Source organism: Nicotiana attenuata, chromosome 9 (assembly GCF_001879085.1).
Source record: "Nicotiana attenuata strain UT chromosome 9, NIATTr2, whole genome shotgun sequence".
In the NCBI taxonomy this organism is placed as follows: Eukaryota; Viridiplantae; Streptophyta; class Magnoliopsida; order Solanales; family Solanaceae; genus Nicotiana; species Nicotiana attenuata.
Genome location: NC_031997.1, coordinates 45,888,271 through 45,911,329, shown reverse-complemented (window position 1 = coordinate 45,911,329; position 23,059 = coordinate 45,888,271). Strand labels below are relative to the sequence as shown.

At 39.3% G+C, this 23,059-nt stretch overlaps 1 protein-coding gene across 1 annotated transcript; it reads left to right on the top strand.

Moving 5' to 3' along the window:
• LOC109232692 lies at window positions 13,409-16,087 on the top strand. The gene is made up of 3 exons (XM_019398439.1): window positions 13,409-15,028; window positions 15,311-15,451; window positions 15,977-16,087. Exons 1-3 carry the CDS (start codon window positions 13,409-13,411, stop codon window positions 16,085-16,087), a joined length of 1,872 nt encoding a protein of 623 aa, XP_019253984.1.

Genomic DNA, 23,059 nt, shown 5'->3' with positions numbered 1-23,059 from the left:
ATGAAGGAAATGAGGGGAATTTACTTACCCAAGAAGCTTTGGTGAAGAAGTGCTCAAAAATTCGCTCAAGAGCTGTGGAGAAGAAGAACTCGTGTGAAAAATGGACTAAATCCCGTCACTGTTCTGTTTTGGGGTATTTAAAATCACTGGGCAAAAATTCCCTTCGCGTTCGCGGGAAGGGGGCCGCCTTCGCAAAGGGTAAATGGGTCAAGGCATCGCAAGCGCGAGATGGTAGCGTAGAAGAATGGGCTGGAGTCCGGGATTTGGTTATACGCGAACGCGATAGGGTACTCGCGAACGCGGTGAAGGGGGAGGCTGAACTATGCGAACGCGGGACTACTACGCGAACGCGAAGAAGGGGGGAGCCCACAGGTACGCGAACGCGAGCTGAAGGCCGCGAACGCGAAGAAGCAAAATACTGTGCAAGAATTGCAGAAAATCTGCTATCATCCTAAGTCCAAAACCACCCCGAACACCTCCGAAAACACTCCCGAGCCCTCGGGGCTCCTAACCAAGCACACACACTAACTCAACAACACCCTACGAACTTAACCGTGCGATTAAATCGCCACAATAACATCATAAACGAGGAATCAAACCTCAAAATCATCACTTTATCATCAAACTTCTTAAACTTTCATTTTTAGATATTTAGGTCCGAAACACGTCAAACGACGTCCGATTTTGACCAAATTTCACAGGAAGCACTTAAACCACATATAAGACCTGTACCGGGCGCCGGAACCAAAATACGGGCCCGATACCAACGCTTTCTAATCCATTTTCATTTCAAATTTCCATATAAATTTCAGAAAAATAATTTCTTTTAAAAATTTATTTCTCGGGCTCGAGACCTCGGATTTCGATTCCGGGCATATGCCCGAGTCCCATATTTTTCTATGGACCCTCCGGGACCGTCAAATCACGGGTATGGGTCCGTTTACCCAAAATGTTGACCAAAGTCAATTTTAATCATGTTAATATCAAAATTCATCAATTTTTACACAGAATTCACAATTAAGCTTTCCGGCTACGCGCCCGGACTACGCACGCAAATCGAGACAAGTAAAAATGAGGTTTTCACGGCCTCGGAAGCACGGAATAAAAGAGAAAACAGGTGATGACCCTTTGGGTTGTCACAATATATATATATATATATATATTCGTGTGTGTGTGTAATTTTTTTTAATAAATTCGTACATATAATTGATTTCGAATTTAATAAATCAAATGAGTTGTGATAAAGTCTAGAATGAGATCACATTAAATTTAAATCCTAAATCCACATCTGAATTATTAATTAGGCGTTTCAATCTATATTGTTAATCATGTTATGTTTATCTTTTTGAGTCAAGGAATACCAAAGGGCATGTTTGATTATCTCCATCTCTACAAAAGAGTTAATTAGTTATACTAACCACATTTCTATATATAGGGCAGTGATAAACAAGAGCTTTTTATTTTCTTTTTCGTTATCTTACAAGTACTACATTAAGGAAACATGGAAGGTTCACAGAAGGTTTGCATTTATGGTTGCTTTTTTGGGGCGTGTAGTTTTCCCTGAAAGGGAAGGATGCATTGACATCCGCTTGGCAGGTGTAGTTGAGGCTCTGACTTTAGAAGGGGATGATTATACTTGGGTCCCTATGATTCTTTCTTGCATTTTTCGCGCTTTAACTAGATGTAGATTGGGCGCGCGAAACTTTGATGGCTATAACATTTTGTTACAGATATGGTTTTCAGAGCATCTTTATCGTCATCCTACGATCACTGATTTTAGGGAGCTATGACCCATCATACTTATGATCACCATAAAAGAATTGACGAATGTGACTTACCAGAAGGGATTGATGCCTGGAAAGAACTACTTCTTACTTTGTCCGCCAAACAGATCACATGGAACTGCGATTGGTTTTCCTATAAAGAATTCATTTATGAGTCCGCATACCATTTTTATTTGGTACTCATAGGATTGGATGGTGTTCAACCCCTATGCTCCACTTCGGGTAATGCGCCAATTTGCACGATTACAGGAGGTGCCACCAACGCGAGATATGAGCAAGTTCTGTTATGATTTTGGTAAAGATTAGCCTCATGCCGAAGAAGAAATTATGAAAATTTGGTATGCAAGTAAAGTCTCAGAGTTGAATGAGATGGTAGAAGACCGAGATTGTGGAGAGGTGATCCCTGAATATATTACCTGGTTTCATGATCTTTCATCGTTAGAGATAGTCCTGAGGGGTCGAACACGAGGAGATATGATCAAAGAATAATAGAAAGGCTAAAAGAGGAATTGGAGCATGCTCAGATGACCATAGCCAAACAACAAGCCCAGCAGCAAGCCGGAGTTGCTCAGATTCGTTTAAATATTGACAAAGATTATCAATCTCCCTTGCGGGTCATGGATAAAGATCTAAAGCATGCTAAAAATGAGGCAGCCCGCTTAGAAGAAGAACTGGCAAACACGATTGGTTTAGTCAGAAGAGTTGAGGCGAACAAAAATGCTGAAATACATAAGTTGCAAGAAGACTTGAGTATCACTGAAGAGGATGCGCACTAACAACAACTGGATTTTGACCAGCAGAATTAACAGTTTAAAACATAAAGGGCCCACTGGATACGCTCAAAGAGTCAGCTTTATGCACAATTAGAAGAAATAAAAAGGCAGAAGAGGGGTCATCAGCACACAAATTTTGAGGCAGAGCAGCGTCAGTGGATGGTTGAGAGAGGTGTGTTAAACCGTCGCATTGAAGAGTATGAGGGACAAGAGGCTCAGATGGGGCACGCCCTCAACACTACCCAGATGTGGTTGCAGAATTGTCACGTGAATATGGGCCAAACCAAAGAGCAAGTACTTCGATTGGCAGAGAAAGCAACATATGTTCATGATGATCACCGCCGTCTAAGCAATGAGGAAGTTGGTCAACAAGCACGTGCCATCATTCCACAGTTGCCGGCGGTGTTTCAGAATTTGTACGAGACTTTGGGGGGAGAATGGAGGCCAAGAGATGCAGATCATTGATGATATCCGTTTAAGCAAGAAGACCACTGAAAATTAAATTTTTAGTGCAGTCAATTAGCTCTTAGTTTCATTTTATTTGTCGCATTTTTAATTTTATATTTGGAGTTTTATTCTTATCAAAGTTTGTTTTATTCCAGTCATGTTTATGTCTTTAGAGTTAGTAGAGTCAGTTTCTATATATATTTCCTTTTCTCTCATTGTATATATGAAAAAATTGATTGAAAATGAAAGAAAAATATTTTAGTTTGTCTTATTTTATTTTTATAAAAAAAATTGTCAAAATTGTTATTATTTCCCCCCTGAACTACGTAATGGTCTGATTCATGCGGTGTCATGATACGTAGGCAATCCTCATCGGTTGCGATCATAATTAATCTAAAAAAAAAGAAAAATAAATTGAGACAAAAAAGAAAAAGAAAAAAAAGAGGGAACCAAGAAAAAGGAGGAAAGAAAAGAGAGCGTTAAATTCAAGAGGAAATAAACCAATAAGCCGGGATGAAGCATGAAGCCTTCCAAGCTCATTTTAGAAATGAAAATGGCATTAGGTGCATGACATACAATGTGTGATTAATATCTACAAAATACTTAACTCTAACACGTTTGTTGTTTGTCGTTTTAAAAGATAAAGTTAAACAGAGGTGGTTAGTTTGTGGTATTAAACTGGCGACTCACCCTTACAATACGAGATCAAAAGGAAAAAGTAGAATGGCAAACAACAGTGAGAATGAGTCAGATAATGATGATGTTCACGGACAATCGGCCAAACAAGGTTCAGGATTGGTTGAAGAAGTAAGAGTCTTGAAGCAACAATTGGCAGAGATGTACCAAGCCTGGGAGAATGGACAGGCACCACCCTCACCACCCATAGGGCCTTCAGATAATCTTCATAATGTGTCAGTTGCAAATCAAGTGCCCATCTCCATAACAAGTAACCCATTGTACCAACCCGGATTCAATCCGAGCATTAACCTTCCCACTATCCCCAGTACCTCCATTCCACGTCCTCCAACCGCACCCCTCAGAAATGACCCACATACTGTACCCATTATCCCTACTTTCACCGTTCCTCAACCGGCTCTTGCTCAGAAGCTCAACAATGATCCACAACTGAATGCTCATGATGCCCAACATTACTCTCCAGAACTGACTGTCAAGGTTCCAGATTCGTACAAGCATACTCCTCAGAACATGTTCCCAGTTGAGATCGAAAAGCCCGACAAGAATATGTAACAAAAGGAAATGACTAGAAAAATGAAGAGCTTGGAAAAAACCATGAGAAACATACAGGGTTTGAGAGGCCACAAGAGTTTTTCGTTTAACGATCTATGCATGTTCCCCCATGTCCATTTGCCACCCGGCTTCAAGACCCCAAGTTTGACAAGTATGACGGGCATGGTGATCCCGTTGCCCATTTGAAGAGGTATTGTAACCAATTAAGGGGAGAAGGAGGCAAAGAAGAATTAGTCATGGCTTATTTTGAGGAAAGTTTGACAGGAATTGCTTCCGAGTGGTTCATAGATCAAGACATCTCTCACTGGCACATTTGGAACGACATGGCTCAAGAATTTGTCCAACAGTTCCAGTACAATATTGATATAGTACCAAACCGCTCCTCTCTCGTCAACATAAAGAAGAAACCAATAGAAAGCTTCAGAGAATATGCAATCAAGTGGAGAGAGCAGGCTGCTAGGGTCAAACCACCAGTGAAAGAGGCAGAAATGATTGACTATTTTCTCCAAGCTCAGGATCCTGATTACCTCCATTATATGTTAGCCACCATTGGTAAACCTTTTGATGAGGTGATTAAGATTGGGGAAATAGTTGAGAATGGCATCAAGTCGGGAAAAATTGTAAGTCAGGCAGCCCTTAAGGCGACCACGCAAGCAATTCACCCTCTACCACGACCGATTGGTGCTTGTGAACCTTGACCAAGGGGCGTACTGATGATGACGAACCAGCTACAGATCCCGCGTGCTCAGCTATGCTTGCATCACCTCTCGTCGGACAATCCCACATAACGTGGTCTGGATAACCACAAGGATAACAAACACCAACCCCATACGGCATTGCCCGGCNATCTGGGTTTAGGGGAGTTCAAAGAGGAATAGTTCCTTCTTATGTGCAATTCCAAGAAGGACAATCTAATTCTCCTCAACATTACTATTTGCCCCAGGGTCTCTGGTACTCAGTTCCCCGACAACAATACACAGTGTTTAATGCTCAGGCTTATGCTAGGCCTCCCAATCACCAATAATGGAGGGCACCGATTCCTCAAGGCTCCCGTCAACTCCGGCCGAATTTTTAGACGCCATATAATCCTCGTCCCCGACAGGAATGTGAGAGAACAGGAGCCAAAGAAAGAGTTCACCCCAATTGGAGAATCGTATACAAGCCTATTTCGAAAGTTGATGCAGTTGAAGTTGATTGAACCTATCATGCCGCGTTATGTGAATCCAAATTCAAAAGGTTTTGACTCAAATGCAAGATGTGAGTATCACTCCAACACCCAAGGTCATAGTACCGAAAATTGTTGGACATTAAAGAAAGCCATTAAAAATTTGATTGAAGCAACGGCAATTGTGGTAACAAATAATGAGGATACTCCTAATATCACAAACAATCCGCTCCCAGCTCATGATAATACACATTTTATTGGGATGATTTGTGATGATCGGGATTATAAGTAGTCTGGCAAGACAGAGATGGTTGTTGGAACCATAGGGCAAGAGCCAAAAGTGATAGTAAGCCCGCCGCAATTGGCACCGTTGATTGTGAAAGGTGCGAGTTTTAGTTCAAACTTGGCAGGTTCTAAAAATATGGTTCTTTATGTCCCTGGAAGCACAAAAAAGGTTGAGGTTCAATCGGGTGGGCCAAAACTTTACACCCGGGGGCATTCAAAAGATCGTTCCGAATAATGGTTTAGAAATATAACAGAGTTAGTTGTGATCCGACTTGTTGCACAACTCCCAGTGACAAACACAAAAGCTATCCCCTGGAATTATAACAAGACTGTCATGACATAGAAAGGAAAAGAGATAGTTGAAGAAACAGATGAAATGGGGGGCTTGACCCCCTTTGGAAGGTGCTATTCACCAGAGGAATTGAGAAAAGCTAAGCAAGCCAGAGAAAGTCACTTGCCAGTGAAAGAACCCGTTGTAGAAAAAGAAGCGGAGGAATTCCTTAAGAAGATGAAAATGCAAGACTACTCAATCATTGACCAACTAAGGAAAACCACCACTCAGATATCTTTGTTATCTCTGCTTTTGCACTCGGAAGAGCATCACCGTGTGTTGGTCAAAACTTTGAATGAGGCATATGTCTCAGAAAAGATAACGGTGAATCAACTAGAAAAAATGGCTAAAAGATTCTTGGAAGTAAATAGAATTACTTTTAGCGATGATGATTTGCCTGAGGAAGGGGCTGGGCACAATAAAGCTTTGCATCTTATGGTCAAATGTGAAGGGCATTACGTAAAAGGAGTCATGATTGATGGAGGCTCAAGTGTAGATGTATGCCCTCTTTCTACTCTACAACAGCTGAACATTGACACTAACATAATTCGAACTAATAATGTCAGCATCAGAGGTTTTGACGGTTCAAGAAGAGACACTATCGGGAAAATCGAACTCACCATAACAATCGGCCCGGTTGATTTTAAAATTGTATTTCAAGTGTTGGATATGAAACTTCCTATAATTTTCTTCTGGGAAGGCCGTGGATCCATATGGCCAGAGCTGTACCATCTACCCTACATCAAATGGTCAAATTCGAGTATGACAGGCAAGAAATTGTTGTTCATGGGGAGGAAGACTCATCCGTCTATAATGACCCATCCATTCCATGTATTGAGGCCAAGGAAGAATGTAAATCCATCATATATCAAGCATTTGAGGTGATTGAGGTGGACCAAGTGGAAGAAGGAAAACCAATTCTGCATCCCCGTCTTTCAGCCACATCTATGATGGTAGCTTCGCTGATGTTGAGGAACGGCTATGAACCAGGAAAAGGATTAGGATCCTCTCTGCAGGGAATTGTGACCCCCATTGCTCCCTTTTCGTATAAAGATACCTTTGGCTTGGGTTTTGAAACCAACATCAATTGACATAAACAAAGCCAAGGCCCGCAAAAAGAATGGTTGGAATTTGTCCAAATCAATCCCTCACATTGCCTACTCTTTTGCCAAGCCACAATTTGAAGAAGTCCAAAATCCTTCTACTCAGGATGACATGGATGAAGTTTGCTAGGGTCTCAAGGAGATGTTCTATGAGATCAATATGGTTCAAGATGGTGAGGGCCCTAGCCGTGCAAGTGTTCAGCTAATTGGTCCAGATACCTCGCTCAACAACTGGGAAGCAACTCCTCTTCCCATCAGGAAGGAGTCTTGGTAGTCTGTTTTGTTGCTTTTTCTGTATTTGGATTATTTTAAGGGTGGTAATCCAGATATTTTAGTTTAATTGCTTTGCTTTGATGTTAATCCAACTATCCATTCAAATTCAATAAAATGAAGTTCCAGTTTTATAGTAAAATTCTGTCTTTTCCTTTCCCTAATTTTTGTTAATTTCTTATCATTTTCAGTTTCGTAAATGCTGGCTTTAAAAATATGACATGCATGCAAAATTCATGCCAAATCTTAAAAAGCTATCTAATCTCGAAATAATGAGTTAAGAAGTTGAGTATGATGAAGATGAGGCTCTTAAGGAAATAAAAAGGGAATTGGATCAATTTGAGAATAAGCCTAATCCTATCTTAAATGAAACTGAGGCAACTAACCTGGGAAGTCCTAAAGAAACCAGAGAAACGAAAATAAGCATTCATACTGTACAAAAGACTAGAGATGCCATAATTCAAGTTTTGTTCGAGTACAGAGATATATTTGCTTGGTCGTATGATGACATGCCGGGTTTGAGTGCCGATTTAGTGGCTCATAAGCTTCCCACATACCCTAATTTTCCACCAATCCAACAAAAACAAAGGAAGTTTAAGACAGACATGAGTGATAAGATTAAAGAAGAAATCACGAAGCAACTAAGTGCAAATGTGATCAGGGTTGTCCGATATACTACATGGTTAGCAAATGTTGTGCCGGTTCCAAAGAAGGATGGGAAAATCAGAGTTTGTGTTGACTATAGGGAGTTAAACAAAGCAAGTCCAAAGGACAACTTTCCCTTACCTAACATTCATATCCTTGTTGACAATTGTGCTAAACATGAGATCCAATCTTTTGTGGATTGTTATGCCGGATATCACCAAATTCTGATGGATGAAGAAGATGCATAAAAGGCCGCCTTCACCACTCCATGGGGAACTTACTACTAAAAAATAACTGATTTGCGACTGAATATTTGCGACCGAAAGAATCAGTCACAAATTTGCGACCGATTCAGTCGGAATTTTAAAAAATAATATTTGTTATATTTTTAATTTTTTCGACTATTTTTCCGACAACATTGGTCGCAACATTTCGCGCAAAAATCCGAGATAAATTATTGCAGCGGATTCAGTCGGAAACCAAAAGTCAAACAATTTTATTTGACCATTTGCGTCCGTTTCGGTCGCAAATAATTTTAAACTCTGGTCAAATTATTTTTTAAAATTGCGACTCAAACGGTCGCTAGTTTTGCGACGGAATCAGACGCAGATTATTTTTAAAACCGTAGCCCACCCCAATGAGCTAAGAAATAGACAAGACCTAAATTATTCTAAGAAATTCGCCTCCAAGAGACAACCCCCCTGATTTCGTCTTCTCCATACGACCCACCCCCCTGACTTCATCTCTCTCACACCAACCCCGCCGGAAATCCGGCGAAACCTTCCAGTCCCTCTCAATTCCCTCTCAATTCCGACGCTGAACACACACACGAACAACTTCAGTTCCCTCTCAAATCCGGAGTTTCTGTTTGTTAGCTTCAGTTCGTTAGCTAATTTAGACAGTAAGTTTCAATCTCCAATTACCTTAATTAGAGGAATAAACTTGAAATTGGGGTTTCTTCGTTAATGACTTTTGCATGTTCTTTTGTGTTTTTCAGTTGCTATACTTTTCTTGGACTGTGTCTTGTGAGTGTTGTTTTATTTTTATTTTATCATTTTCCTATTTTATGAACCAAAATTAAGCTACAAATTCAATCTTTGGCCAGGGTTTTTGGTTTTGGGGGCCTGTGGTTGAGGTTTAAATGGCTTTATCTGCATTGAGAATTGTTGTTGTTAAAATTTCCCTTATTGTTTTATTTGTGAAACTCAAAAATAGTGGCTTTTTGCTTGATTTACAGTTGTTCATTATGGGTGTAGTCTATGTTGTATGTGGAATGTTTGTTCATTTGTATAAGTAGTCCAAATTGAGAACAGTGGGTCTGATTGAACTCGTTTTGAATGACTAGATATGCCTGTTGCGATTCAAATGCGTGTCCAGAACATGTTATACTCTCATACAATCCTCCATTTTCATCAAGCTTCATCTCAACCGCACAACTTTGAAAGATAATTACATTCTCCTCAAGCGTTCCTTCAAAGAAGATATTGAAAAATATAAAGCTATCTTTTCTTTTCTTTCTATTAACGGTGATGATTATCTCAATTATATCCGTCCAGATCTAGATGCGCCTTATATGACAGCCCCTTTTAGCATTGCCTATGATGAGCTCATCGGTCCTTGCCATGGTTTGATTGCTCTGATGCATATGAGTGTATGGTTAACCATCTTGTTAAATCCATCTATATTGAGTATTATTGGGGTATTATTGTCTTAGTCTTTGGAAAAGCGACATACTATGAACTACAAAATGTGCTTGGATTATGACGTTGTTTGATATCTTTCTGTTTGCTTTTTTCTTATTCTAGATGTTTTTTGGGACATTAATGGCGTTTCATGAACATTTACTTTCCATGTGCAGATTAAATGGCTTAGCTTCGTATATGAATGTTACATTTGATTGGTGTTTTATCTCATATACGACTGTTGTATGTTGTTTCATTTGTTGGTATATTCGTTTTATTTGTTATATATAACAATCCATGCATGGTTCTCATCTTTCTACTTCATCGGCTAATGGCTTTAGAAGAAGCTTTACAGAACACAAATAGTCGATTGAAGCTTGAATCATGCACATAGTTAACAATGTTGATTCTTCCAGTAGAAGGCTTCCATTCTTGCACTTCCTTCTCTCTGGTTTCTTTGCATAATATACCTTAATACATACAACATCATATATCTATCAATCAATAGACATCTAGTCACACTTGAATTCTAACACGTCTAACAGAAGCAACGTAGGATAAGGGATAGTATTAAATCGAATTTTATAAATTAAATATTATTAATATATAAATTGAATATGCTGATTTTTTTTTGAATATTTATATTGAGTTAAGTGATGTTTCTACTTCCAATTTTCTTCCTGGAGTTTTGTTCGTATACAATACAGATTACTCATTATTGTCTTTCTCTACCTTTTAGGATTTTTGTCTTTTTGAACACCATTGAACTTCAATTCAAATTGGTTTCTGCACTATTAAACAGAAGAAACAACCACACTAAGACAATAATACCCCAAAATCATGACTACTAGTACTTCTAAGCCATTTTTAATCATTTTCTCCTTTGTTGGTTTCTTGCTTCTTGCTTCTCTGATTGTTTTCACCATGTCATATTTATTTGGTTTATATATATCATGAATATAAATCAGTCGAAGTAACAATAATTTTATCTTATCCATTACAGAAAGGACAAGTTGAATTCTCCTACTGATTCAACTTAAGAAGTTAAGCTTATTATCGCTTCCAAATTTATTACACAGATGGATTCTCGCGGTAAAAAAGTAAAAAAATCTAAGAAGAAGAAACACACTTTACCTAGATCAAGTCAGCTTCCTCCACCTATACCAAATATGAGCCCTCTTCCTATGCCTCCTCGTCCTTCCATGCCAGCTTCACAGTCATCTGACTTTTTCAAAGTCCCTCCCCCATCTAGCTCGCTTCAGTATTACTCCATGCCTTCTCATGGTGGTTCGGCTTCGACCACCATTAATTTAATACCCACGCCTCATTTCCCAGCTTCTTCCCCGCGTGGTCCTGCTAGTCAGATCGGCAGCTCACCACCGATTGCATCCTCGAGCCATCATAGTAGCCAGCATGGCGGTTCATCTTTTGTGCCTCATACATCGGCCACTCAATTATCATCTCCAGCATCATCCACTTCAAGTATATCTAACTTGGATATTGGAGGCTCTGACGTAGCTGCATCCCCATCTACCAGTATGTCTACAGTTGCTGGTACCGTGAGACATTGTACTGGAGGGACTATACAGTACGATCATCTTCATCGGCTGATTATCATTCTCCGTAACGTCGGGTGAGTTTTTATTCAATTTCCTTTTAAAAACTTTCAATAAAATTTTGCATATAATGAATTTAATGACATTTTATATGTTAAAATTAAATGAAGGTTTTTGCCATCCTTTCAGGCCGCGCATATGGTAATGGAATCTATGAAGCCATTTTTTTAACGAGCCTTGGAATTCTTGGAGACAGATATCGTACCAGATCAGAATGAATATGTGGCAACAATTTAAGGTAAGATAAATTAATTTTTATTAATACATATCCTCATTCGTCTAATATTATTTATTAAATTTTGCAGGTTCAGTGCGTATGGCAGCCAACACTTGAAAATCTGGTGCATGATAACTTCGAGAAGAAAGCACAGAAGCTGATAACAAATTCACATCATGTTGCTAGGAATGGTGGCAAAAAGCCTAATTGGATACGTGAAGATGTCTGGAATCAGCTCTTGGCGAAGTGGAACACCCCTGAGTGGAAGAAGAAGAGTGAACAAGCAAAGTTAAACAGAGCTTCTACTAAGGGTGGAGCATTGCATACTGGAGGTTCTATTAGTTTTGAAGCCCATCGTTGGAGAATGATAATTTCATTATAAAATATTCTTAGTTTTACAAGCATGCAAATTGAACATATATATATATATTTATATTTCTAATTAATTCTTAATTTTCAGGAAAAGGAACGTGGGGGAGATGTGACTTATGCTGAAGTCTTTGCAGAGACCCACAAGAAGAAGAAGAAGGATGGCACAAGAGAAGGATGGATCGAACCGCGTGCTTTAGAGACATTTTTATAATCCAAACACCAACACTATATTATTTTTCCTTCTTGGTTTATTTTATTTATATAACGTGTATTATTTTTTTTCCAGGACAAGTATCATATTGATCTTGATGCATGGCAACAAACTTAACCTGAAAGAACTCAGCCGACCCCGGAGGATATGACTGCAATTTGGACACAAGCGGCTGGTGGCGTGAATAAAGGTATGAATATTATGTAATTATCTATTTTGGTATTAATTTGAAAGCCGCTTGTTTGTTTTCTTACTTATTTTACTTTCTTTTCTTTATTTCTCGTGAAAATAATAAAATAAAGGTCGAGTCTACGGGATTGGAGTACAGCCATCCTCCAGTCGTCCACCAACAACATTATTCACTGGGGCATCAGTTTCCCAAGAAAACATGGAATCTATGCGTCAAAAAGTGGATCAAATGTCGCAAGAACTTCAAGAAACTCAGGCTTTGTTCCAAAAATTGTTAAAAAAAAGCAAGAAAACAGCTGCAATGGAGTCTGAGTCTGAGTCTGAGCCTGAGGAGGAGATTGAATCTGAATAGGCTATTTGAATGTTTTAGAGTTGAAGTTAGAGACAAGTTTAATTTATGTTGTTTGATAGTTCGTTGTTTCATTAGTTGGTTGAATTGTTATAAATATTATTGTTCGCTTTGTGGTAAATATTGAATTTTGGATTGTTATATTAGGTTTTTGGTTAATTGTTAGGTGTTTGGTTGGCTGTTTTATTTGGCAGGTGGGTAACTAGAAATACAGTAGGATTCTGCCTAAAAATGCCAAGATTTGCGACTGAATCCAACACAAAGTTCACCAGGAATTATCCAGATTTGCAACTGATTCAGTCGCAAATTGAAAATTTCTAACAATATTTAATTAATTTTTGCGACTGAATCAGTCGCAAATGGAGAATTTTCAATATTTTTAATTAATTGATATTTATTATTTACGACTATTTCACTCAGAATTTAGCGACTGACGCTGTCGCAAATTTAGCGACTGATTCAGTCGCAAATTGCTTAATTTCAAATGTCCCCGCATTTTTCAGTTTGCGATTGAATCCGTTGCAATTTTTCGACTGATTCAGTCACAAATATATTGCGACCACGCGTTTTCTAACTGACACTTTCCAGTCGCAAATCGGTCGAAAAAATACGATTTGCGACTGATTTGACGGTCACAAATTTGCTATTTTTTAGTAGTGATTATTGTTATAGGGTCATGCCATTTGGTTTGAAGAATGCAGGGGCAACTTACTTGAGGGCCATGACTACCATATTCTATGACATGATGCATAAACAGATTGAAGTGTACGTTGATGATGTGATCATCAAGTCCAGAACACAAGATGACCATGTGCAAGACTTGAAAATGTTCTTTGAATGGCTACGAAGGTACAATCTCAAACTCAATCCCGCCAAATGCGCATTTGGAGTTCCTTCTAGGAAGCTTTTGGGTTTTATAGTTAGCCGAAGAGGCATTGAGTTAGATCCCTCCAAGATAAAGACCATTCGAGAGCTGCCTCCCCCGACGAACAAAACAGAAGTCATGAGTTTACTCGGGAGGTTGAACTACATCAGCAGGTTCATCGCGCAACTTACAACCACAAGTGAGCCCATTTTCAAGTTGTTAAAAAAGAACGCCGCTATCAAGTGGACAGATGAGTGCCAAGAAGATTTTGATAAGATCAAGGAATATTTGTCAAATCCCCCTGTTTTGGTCCTGCCGAAACCTGGTAGGCCTCTGTTTTTATATCTGTCAATAATGGATAGTTCCTTTGGTTGTGTTCTTGGTCAACATGATGCCACGGGCAAAAAGGAACAAGCAATATACTATTTGAGGAAAAAGTTCACCACTTATGAGGCCAAATACACTCTTTTAGAAAGGACATGTTGCGCCTTAACCTGGGTCGCCCAGAAGCTTAGGCATTATCTTTTGGCCTATACAACTTACCTCATATCCCGAATGGATCCCCTGAAGTACATCTTTCAGAAGCCGATGCCAATTGGCAGATTGGCAAAGTGGCAAATCTTGCTCATAGAGTTTGATATTGTTTATGCCACTCGTACTGCCATGAAGGCGCAAGCGTTGGCTGATCATCTAGATGAAAACCCAGTTGATGATGAGTATGAATCTTTGAACACATACTTCCCAGATGAGGAGGTTAATTTAGTTGAAGAAGCAGTCCAAGATGATAGTCAAGTTTGGAAACTATACTTTGATGGGGCTGTCAATATCAAAGGCGTAGGGATTGGGGCAATTCTTGTATCACCTACTGGGCAACATTACCCTGCCACGGCGCGACTCCGTTTCTTCTGTACAAACTACATGACAGAATATGAAGCTTGCATCATGGGTCTGAATATGGCAATAAACCTAAATGTGCATGAACTGTTGGTGATGGTAGATTTAGATTTGCTTATTCGGCAGGCTCAAGGTGATTGGGAGACTCGAGACATCAAGCTCATTCCATATAGACAATGTGTGGAAGATCTTAGCAAGAGGTTCAAGTCCGAGTTCAGGTACATTCCCAGGTTTCACAATGAATTAGCTGATGCCTTGGCCACCCTGGCCTCCATGCTTCCATATCCGGGTAATACTCACATTGACCTATTAGAAATTCAAATTCAGGATCAACATGGTTATTGCAATACAATTGAAGCAGAACTAGACGGTAAACCATGGTACCGTGATATTAAACAGTTTTTGAAAATAAGAGAATATCCGGAACATGCTAATAGGGATCAAAATAGAACTATTAGGCAACTCTCTAATGGTTTCTTTTTGAGTGGGGAAATCCTATACAAAAGGACTCTGGATTTGAATTTGTTGAGATGTGTGGATGCCAAAGAAGCTGAAATAATTATGAATGAAGTGCATTCAGGAGTATGTGGTCCGCACATGAATGGATATGTTCTAGCAAAGAAAATCCTTAGGGCAGGATATTATTGGCTTACTATGGAGCGAGATTTCTTTCATTTTGTTCGCAAGTGCCACCAGTGTCAGATTCACAACGACTTGATTCACTCACCTCCTTCAGAGTTGTATCCTATGTCAGCTCCCTGGCCTTTTGTTGCTTGGGGAATGGATGTCATTGGGCCAATCGAGCCAAAAGCTTCAAATGGGCACAGATTCATCTTGGTTGCAGTTGATTAGTTCACCAAATAGGTGGAAGCTATTACACTGAAAGCATTTACCAAGAAAGCAGTAGTAGACTTTGTTCACTCCAACATCATCTGTCATTTCGGTATTCCAAAAATTATTATCACGGATAATACTGCTAATTTGAATAGTCATCTGATGAAGGAGGTATGAGAACAATTTAAAATTGAGCATCGCAATTCTACTCCTTACCGGCCCAAAGCTAATGGAGCTGTTGAAGCTGCGAATAAGAACATCAAGAAGATTCTTAGGAAAATGGTCCAAGGGTCTAGACAATGGCACGAGAAACTGCCTTTTGCTCTTTTGGGATACCGGACAACTGTCCGTACATCAGTTGGCGCAACACCCTACTTATTGGTTTATGGCACTGAAGCGGTCATACCTGCTGAAGTTGAGATTCTCTCTTATTGCAAACATAGGGTACGACATTCCCTAGTAGCATCCCGAGTGCCACGAGCCTCACCTTATTGCCAAAACAGGGTACTATATCCCCTGGCTGCATTACTTTCTGCCAACATAGGGTACGACATCCCCTATAAAAAAAGGCCCATTTCTTTTTCAATGCTTTATTATGCAATAGAACGATAGTTTATTGGATTTTCAATAACTCACAAAAATTTTCTAGTGCAAACTGGGGCAGAAAAGTTTTGTTCGTTTTGTTTGTTTGTGAAGTCTTGTTGGTTTTTCTGCAATGCATGGATTGGATGTGCAAGAAATAAGATTCCATCCCTCGCCAGAGAAAGTGGAACGTTTGATCTCAATACCATCCGCAACCAGCTTTGACATAATGCATGCGGCGACATAGGATCTCAAGATCCATCTTCTCATCATCTGATCAAGAAACAAGCCTGTGAGAATATTTCATAGTCTGTTGCGTTGAGAACGTCAAGTTTCACTCTAAAGTTAGTGGAGGAAGCAAGTCAAGAAGCAAGACAAGACTCCAGATGGCATTTAGATAGGAATTTTGTAACTCTTAGATTTCAAGAGTATGTAATTTTCTTTTCATTTTGATGTAACAGTAGGAACCACGGATCAGAACCTCAACGAAACTTCACTCGACTCTCCCTTTGAGCATACTCCATCACTCTTCTTTCACTTGAACTACATGTGACCTGATTCTCTTATAACCTGGGATATGTAGGCTGCCAAAAACCAAGGCTCGGTCGCACCTTTTTCGTTTATCTTCTTTTCCTTTTTAAATAATAGTGAGGTCAAAAATCAGTCACCTTGTTCATTTTCTTTGCCGGAAAACTCTTCATGTTTCCAAGCAAAGAGGTGCATGCTGTGAACAACTAATTTTTGACCACACCCAAATTCTATATTATTTTAGTGTAAATATTTCTTTTAGGTCTAATTTTGATATTGTAAATTTTTATCTTACTCTTAATAGGTTTTATTTAAGAAAATTAAAAATACAAGAAATATTCACATTCTTAAAGTATAAATTTTGTTCCTATTTTAAATAGAAGAACAAAATATATATTTGGTTTCTTCTAATTTTAAATGTAAGCTATAGTATTTTTTCTTAGTATAATTTAAACTACAGTATAAATATTTAGTTTTCTTATGTACATAATATTTACTAAAAGTAGCTGACTAATATTTTTAGCAATACATTTTGCTTTCTCTTTTCTTCATTAAAAAAAACAATAAGTAAAAGTGATTTTTTTTAAAACAAAGAAGCAACTAACGAAAATACAAAAAAAGTAACAAAATAAGTACGATAAAGGGTCTGATATGTCCCTCTACTATTGACAATTGTTTAAAAATGTCCTTCGTTATACTATCAGGTCATAAAACTCCTTACCGTTACACTATTAAACAAAAATACCCCTAAACAGACGGAATAGACACGTGGTGTTGATTTAAAGCTCAAGGCCATCTGGTTCTTTTTAATAACCCAAATTGGACCGAACCCGCTCCGACCCACATACTTGACATCCAAATCCAAATCTGGGTTTAACCAGTTCATCATTTTCACCTTTTCCACAACAAACCTGAAAATACTAAGATACTCATTCATATAAACCCAGATTGTAAAAATTGAATCTTTAAGAGGGATAATTTACGAAAATTTACCTCAAGATTCGTATGTGTGGTGGTTATGGAAAGATCTTTTTAGTGTAATTTCGAGCAGGTTTTCCGGCGTTGTATCTAGCAATTATTAAAATAATTTTTAGTGTAATTTCTATCAACTATTATTAACACGAGCAAATTTCTAATTAAGGTCATCGATTTTTTATCAATATAAGCAGCTATCTAAAGGTCACAGGAAAAATAAAAACCAACAAGCAGATCTGAGAATTTCAGTGGGACTTGGCTAGGTTCTATTTTTCCGGCGAAGTTCAAAAAATGGCAAAATCTCTGATTTTTTTTAGATCCAACAAATTGGAAAGAAGAAAAAGAAATAAGTAGAAGAAAATGAAGGAAGGCGGTGGTGTATTTTTGTTTTGAAAAAGATAACAAAAGTAAGGCAGTGGTGTTTTGGCCAAGATTTGTAGTAGGTCTCGCCGGTTTTCATGGTGGATATAAAATGAAGAAGGAAAACAGTGAGAGAGTGGTGAATTTGTAATTTTTCTGGCGAGTTTCACCGGCTCCGTTCGCTTACATGGTGGAATGGGTATGCTGTTTGGATGATGAAATACGAAGAAAAAGAAGAAGAGAAGGGAGACGAAGGGGGGCCAATACAGGAGGAATTTTCCGGTGAGCTGTCATTATTTTCGGTGGTTTTGGTGTGAGGTGAGAGAGAGAAGAGGGTCGTGTCTGGTGGGGTTATTTTAGGGAAGGGGGTTTAGGGTCGGATAACAGGTCGGATAATAGAGGTATTGGGTATTTTAAATTGGGGATGGGTCAACTAAATTTGAGAGTGACACGTGTCTATTCCGTCTGTTTAGGGACATTTTTGTTTAATTGTGTAACGGTAAGGATTGTTTTGACCCGATAGTATAACGAAAGACATTTTTAAATAATTGTTAATAGTAGAGGGACATATCAGACCCTTTACCGAAATAAGTAATACAAATTTTTTTCTCTTAATCTTAGTTACATCACGTCCCTTCCCCTCAACCCCTCACGTCTCACTCATATTGCACACAAAACACACACGACACAATGCACACACCATGCACTAGTTACCCTTTCCCTCCACGACTCACACATTGCACCATATAAAACATTTCACTTTTAGCATTTAGAGGGGGAGATCTTAGAAGAAGGAAAAAAACGTGAGAGAGAAGAAGAACGAAAAGGCTGCTTTCTTTTTCAGTTTTAGTTTTCATCTCTATTGTAGCAATATCAAAAAAATTTCAGCCATAAAATTCCATAATTCGAGCTTCAACTCAGACCCATATCACTAAATATAGCACCTTAATACCACCTGAAATTAGTGTCGATTTCCGTTCGAAGTTCCGGTCTTGAGTCAGCTGCTGGGTTGTATCATCAAATTTCTCGTGCTCGTGATTGTTCGGCGTGTTCTGTCGAGTTCTTTGTTATATAAAGAATAAAGCATTACTCTAAAGGTTCAATTTCCCCTTTTTCTTATGAAAAATTATCATCCACATCTTATTGAATGTGTTTATCTGTTTGTTTGAAAGCTATAAGTTGTGTCGTCCCTTCAACGTTGATTATCTTTTTGTAATATAGATATTTTGGTGCTATGTCCTACATGTATGATAAATCTGTAACTCACTCGTTGTGCCATCTTCGTTTAGTTTTGTAGTATTGCTGTTGTTTTAGGTAGATTTTGATAATTAAAGGTAATGAAGAAAAAAAATGTTTTTAAGACAATTTAATCTAGCTTTTTATGCATTACTTAGTTGAACAAATAAATTTACTGTGTATTATGGATATAAAAGGACGTGAAAAGAGCATGAATTGTTGTTTGATAAACATATGTAAAAGTTAAGTGAATTGGTTAGAGGTTTATCCTTCCATTTTTGTTTGATCTACTACTATGCTTATGAACACATGCTTTTGTATTGTGAAATTTATGGAGTTAGTTTCCATATTGGATGTCACGACCTGGACTTCCCACTCTCGGGAATCGTGATGGCGCCTACTCGTGAAAGCTAGGCAAGCCGAGTGTTATATATCTTATTACCCTTTTTCCTTAACCTTTTAACAATTTCAAATTAACATGCGATCAACAGCGGAATAATAATAATAATAGAAGAAATGCGGAAGACGAAATCTTATAACTTAGCCAAATACTAGTGCGAAAAATACAAAATACATCTCAACCCAGAACTGGTGTCACAATATCAGGACCATCTACTAATACTACAAACAATGGTCTGAAAAGAAAGATACAAGTCTGTCTCTGAAGTAAAAGAAAACAGAATATAAAGATAGAAGGGGACGCCAAGGCCTGCGGACGTTTGCAGGACTACCTCGGGTCTCCGCTGGACTGAAGGCAGCAACCTCACTATGGTCCAAAAGCTCAGGTACCGAGATCTGCACACATTACAGAGTGTAGTATCAGCACAACCGACCCCATTTGCTGGTAAGTGTCGAGCCTAACCTCGGCGAAGTAGTGACGATGCTAGGACAAGACTACCAAATAAACCTGTGCAGTTAAAGCATATACGACAAGTAATAATAACGGGAACTAGCAGTTAAAGTTGGGAAGGGGAACATGCTGCGGGGAATATCAAGTACCAACAGTAACTCAGGAGAAAATCATAAAGAACATCTTAAAATTTGCATCAGTAAGAATAAGGAAACAGTAACAAATCAATATCCACTTTTATTCTTTATTGTTGCGGCGCGCAACCCGATCCAAATCATATAACACTGTTGCGGCCTGCAACCCGATCCAAATTATAGAATATTATTGCGGTGTGCAACCCGATCCAAATCATATATCACTGTTGCGGCGTGCAACCCGACCCCTCCTGTCCTTCCTTATTACTCCTTGTTGCCGCGTGCAACCTGATCCCATATAATATTGTTGCGGCGTGCAACCCGATTCCAATATACAAATCAACACCAATCACAAAAAGAATCCCAGCAAGGAAACAATAAGGAAACAACAATATCCGGACAAGGGAACCAACAACAATAATAAGCAAATCCCGGCGAGGGAACCGACAGTAAAAATTAAATACGTCCCGGCAAGGGAATCAACTATAACAAAACTTGTACCAACAATTAACTTCACAAGTGAAACCTCAACTGGAGCCAATGCTCAACGATAAACAAATACCGCGAAGATAATCATAATTCTTGTCCCACGGTTGCTAACCATCAAGTTAAGCATGATCAATATATAGTAAAATCACAACAAATCCAAATATAAGATTCACGGGCATGCTTGATACCAACGTATAGATACTCGTCACCTCACCTATACGTCGTACTTGACACCAACACATAGCAATTAAGACACAACACCTATTCCATATAGCTAAGGTTAGGCCAAACACTTACCTCGAACTTCCACGGCCAACTCAAGCCTAAAACACCGCTTTTCCTTTAGAATTCGCCTCCAATTTACTTGTATCTAGCCCAAATTAATTTAACAACATCAATAAATGCTAAGAATTCAATCCCAATGCTAATTTATAGGTTTTATATCATTTTCCCAAAAAAAAATCAAAACTCGACCCCGGGCCCGCTTGGTCAAAACCCGAGGTTCGAACCAAAATCTGATCACCCATTCACCCACAAACTCAAATATATAATTTGTTTCGAAATCGGACCTCAAATCGAGGTCAAAATTCCCAAAATTTGAAAATCCTAAGTTCTACCCAAAATCACCCAATTCCCCATGAGAACTCGTTGATTTTGAAATGAAATCATGTAAAAAGATGGATTAGATTGAAAGAAATGAGTTAGAAATGACTTACCAATGATTTGGAAGAGTATGTGCCTTTGAAAAATCGCCCAAGACGTTTTAGGGTTTGAAGAGTTTGGAAAATGGGGAAAAATCCCGTCAAAATTTCATTTAGCAAGTCTCAGTTGTCACAATTGCGACCAGGATTCACAATTGCGAACCCCTTTGGAACCTGCTGTCTTCGCATTTGCGACTCTGCCCCTTTCGCATTTGCGATAAAAGGGGTCGCATTTGCGATCAAGGCCTGCCCAGGCTTGGTTCGCATTTGCGACGCCTGGGTCGCAATTCCCAAGCCTGAGAACTTCGCAACTGTGAAGCCTGGTCTCGCAATTGCGAGATCAGAGGCCTGGGCAAAAATACCAGATACCAACAATCTTTCCTAAGTCCAATTTTAGTCCGTGGCCTATCCAAAACTCACCCGAGCCTTCGGGGCTCCAAATCAAACATGCACACTAACCTAAAAACATCATACGGACTTGCTCGCGCAATCAAATCGCTAAAATAACACCTCGAACTACGAGTTTAGCATCAAAATCAAAGAAAAATCTCAAGAACTCTTAAGTTTCAAATTTCACAACCGAGGGTCCGATTCACGTCATATGAAGTCCGTTTCTTATCAAATTTTACAGGCACAACTTAAATACCACATAAGACCTGTACCAGGCTCCGGAACCAAAATACGGGCTCGATACCATCAAATTCAAACACATTTAAGTTTCCAAAAACTCTTAAAATTTCAGCTAAACAATTTTCTTCAAAAATTCATTTCTCGGGCTTAGGACCTCGGAATTCAATTCCGGGCATACTCCCAAGTCCCATATTTTTCTACGAACCCTCCGGGACCGTCAAATCATGGGTCCGGGTCCGTTTACCCAAATTGACCGAAGTCAACTTAAATTCAATTTTAATGGCCAAATTAGCATTTTTATCAAATTTTCACATAAAAGCATTCCGGATATACGCCCGAACTGCGCACGCAAATCGAGGTGAGATAAAAGGAGGAATTTAAGGCCTCGGAACACAGAATTAACTTGTAAATCAAGTGATGACCTTTTGGGTCATCACATTCTCCACCTTTAAAACAACCATTCGTCCTCGAACGGACATAGAAAATAAGTACCTGAGTCGGGGAAATGATGGGGATATCGGCTCCGCATATCGGACTCGGACTCCCAGGTAGCTGCCTCGGCAGGCTGACCTCTCCACTGAACATGAACTGAAGGGAACTTCTTCGATCTCAACTGACGAACCTGCAGGTCCAGAATGGCCACCGACTTCTCCTCATAGGTCAGATCCTTGTCCAACTGGACAACGCTGAAGTCTAACACGTGGGATGGATCGCCGAGATACTTCCAAAGCATGGACACATGAAATACTAGGTGCACAGCTGATAAACTCGGGGGCAACGCAAGTCTGTAAGCCACCTCTCCCACTCGATCAAGAATCTCAAAAGGACCAATGAACCTAGGGTTTAGCTTGCCCTTCTTCCCAAATCTCATCATGCCCTTCATGGGCGACACCCGGAGCAACACGCGCTTTCCGACCATGAATGCAATATCACGAACCTTGCGGTCGACATAACTCTTCTGCCTGGACTGAGCTGTACGAAGCCTATCCTGAATGATCTTCACCTTATCCAAGGTATCCTGAACTAAATCTGTACTCAACAACCGAGCCTCTCCCGGCTCAAACCACCCAACCGGCGGCCGACACCGCCTACCATATAATGCCTTATAGGGGGCCATCTGAATGCTCGACTGGTAGCTGTTATTGTAGGCAAACTCTGCTAATGGCAAGAACTGATCCCAAGAACCTCCAAAGTCCATAACACAAGCTCGGAGCATATCCTCCAAAATTTGAATAGTACGCTCGGACTGTCCATCCATCTGGGGATGAAATGCTATGCTCAACTCGACCCGAGT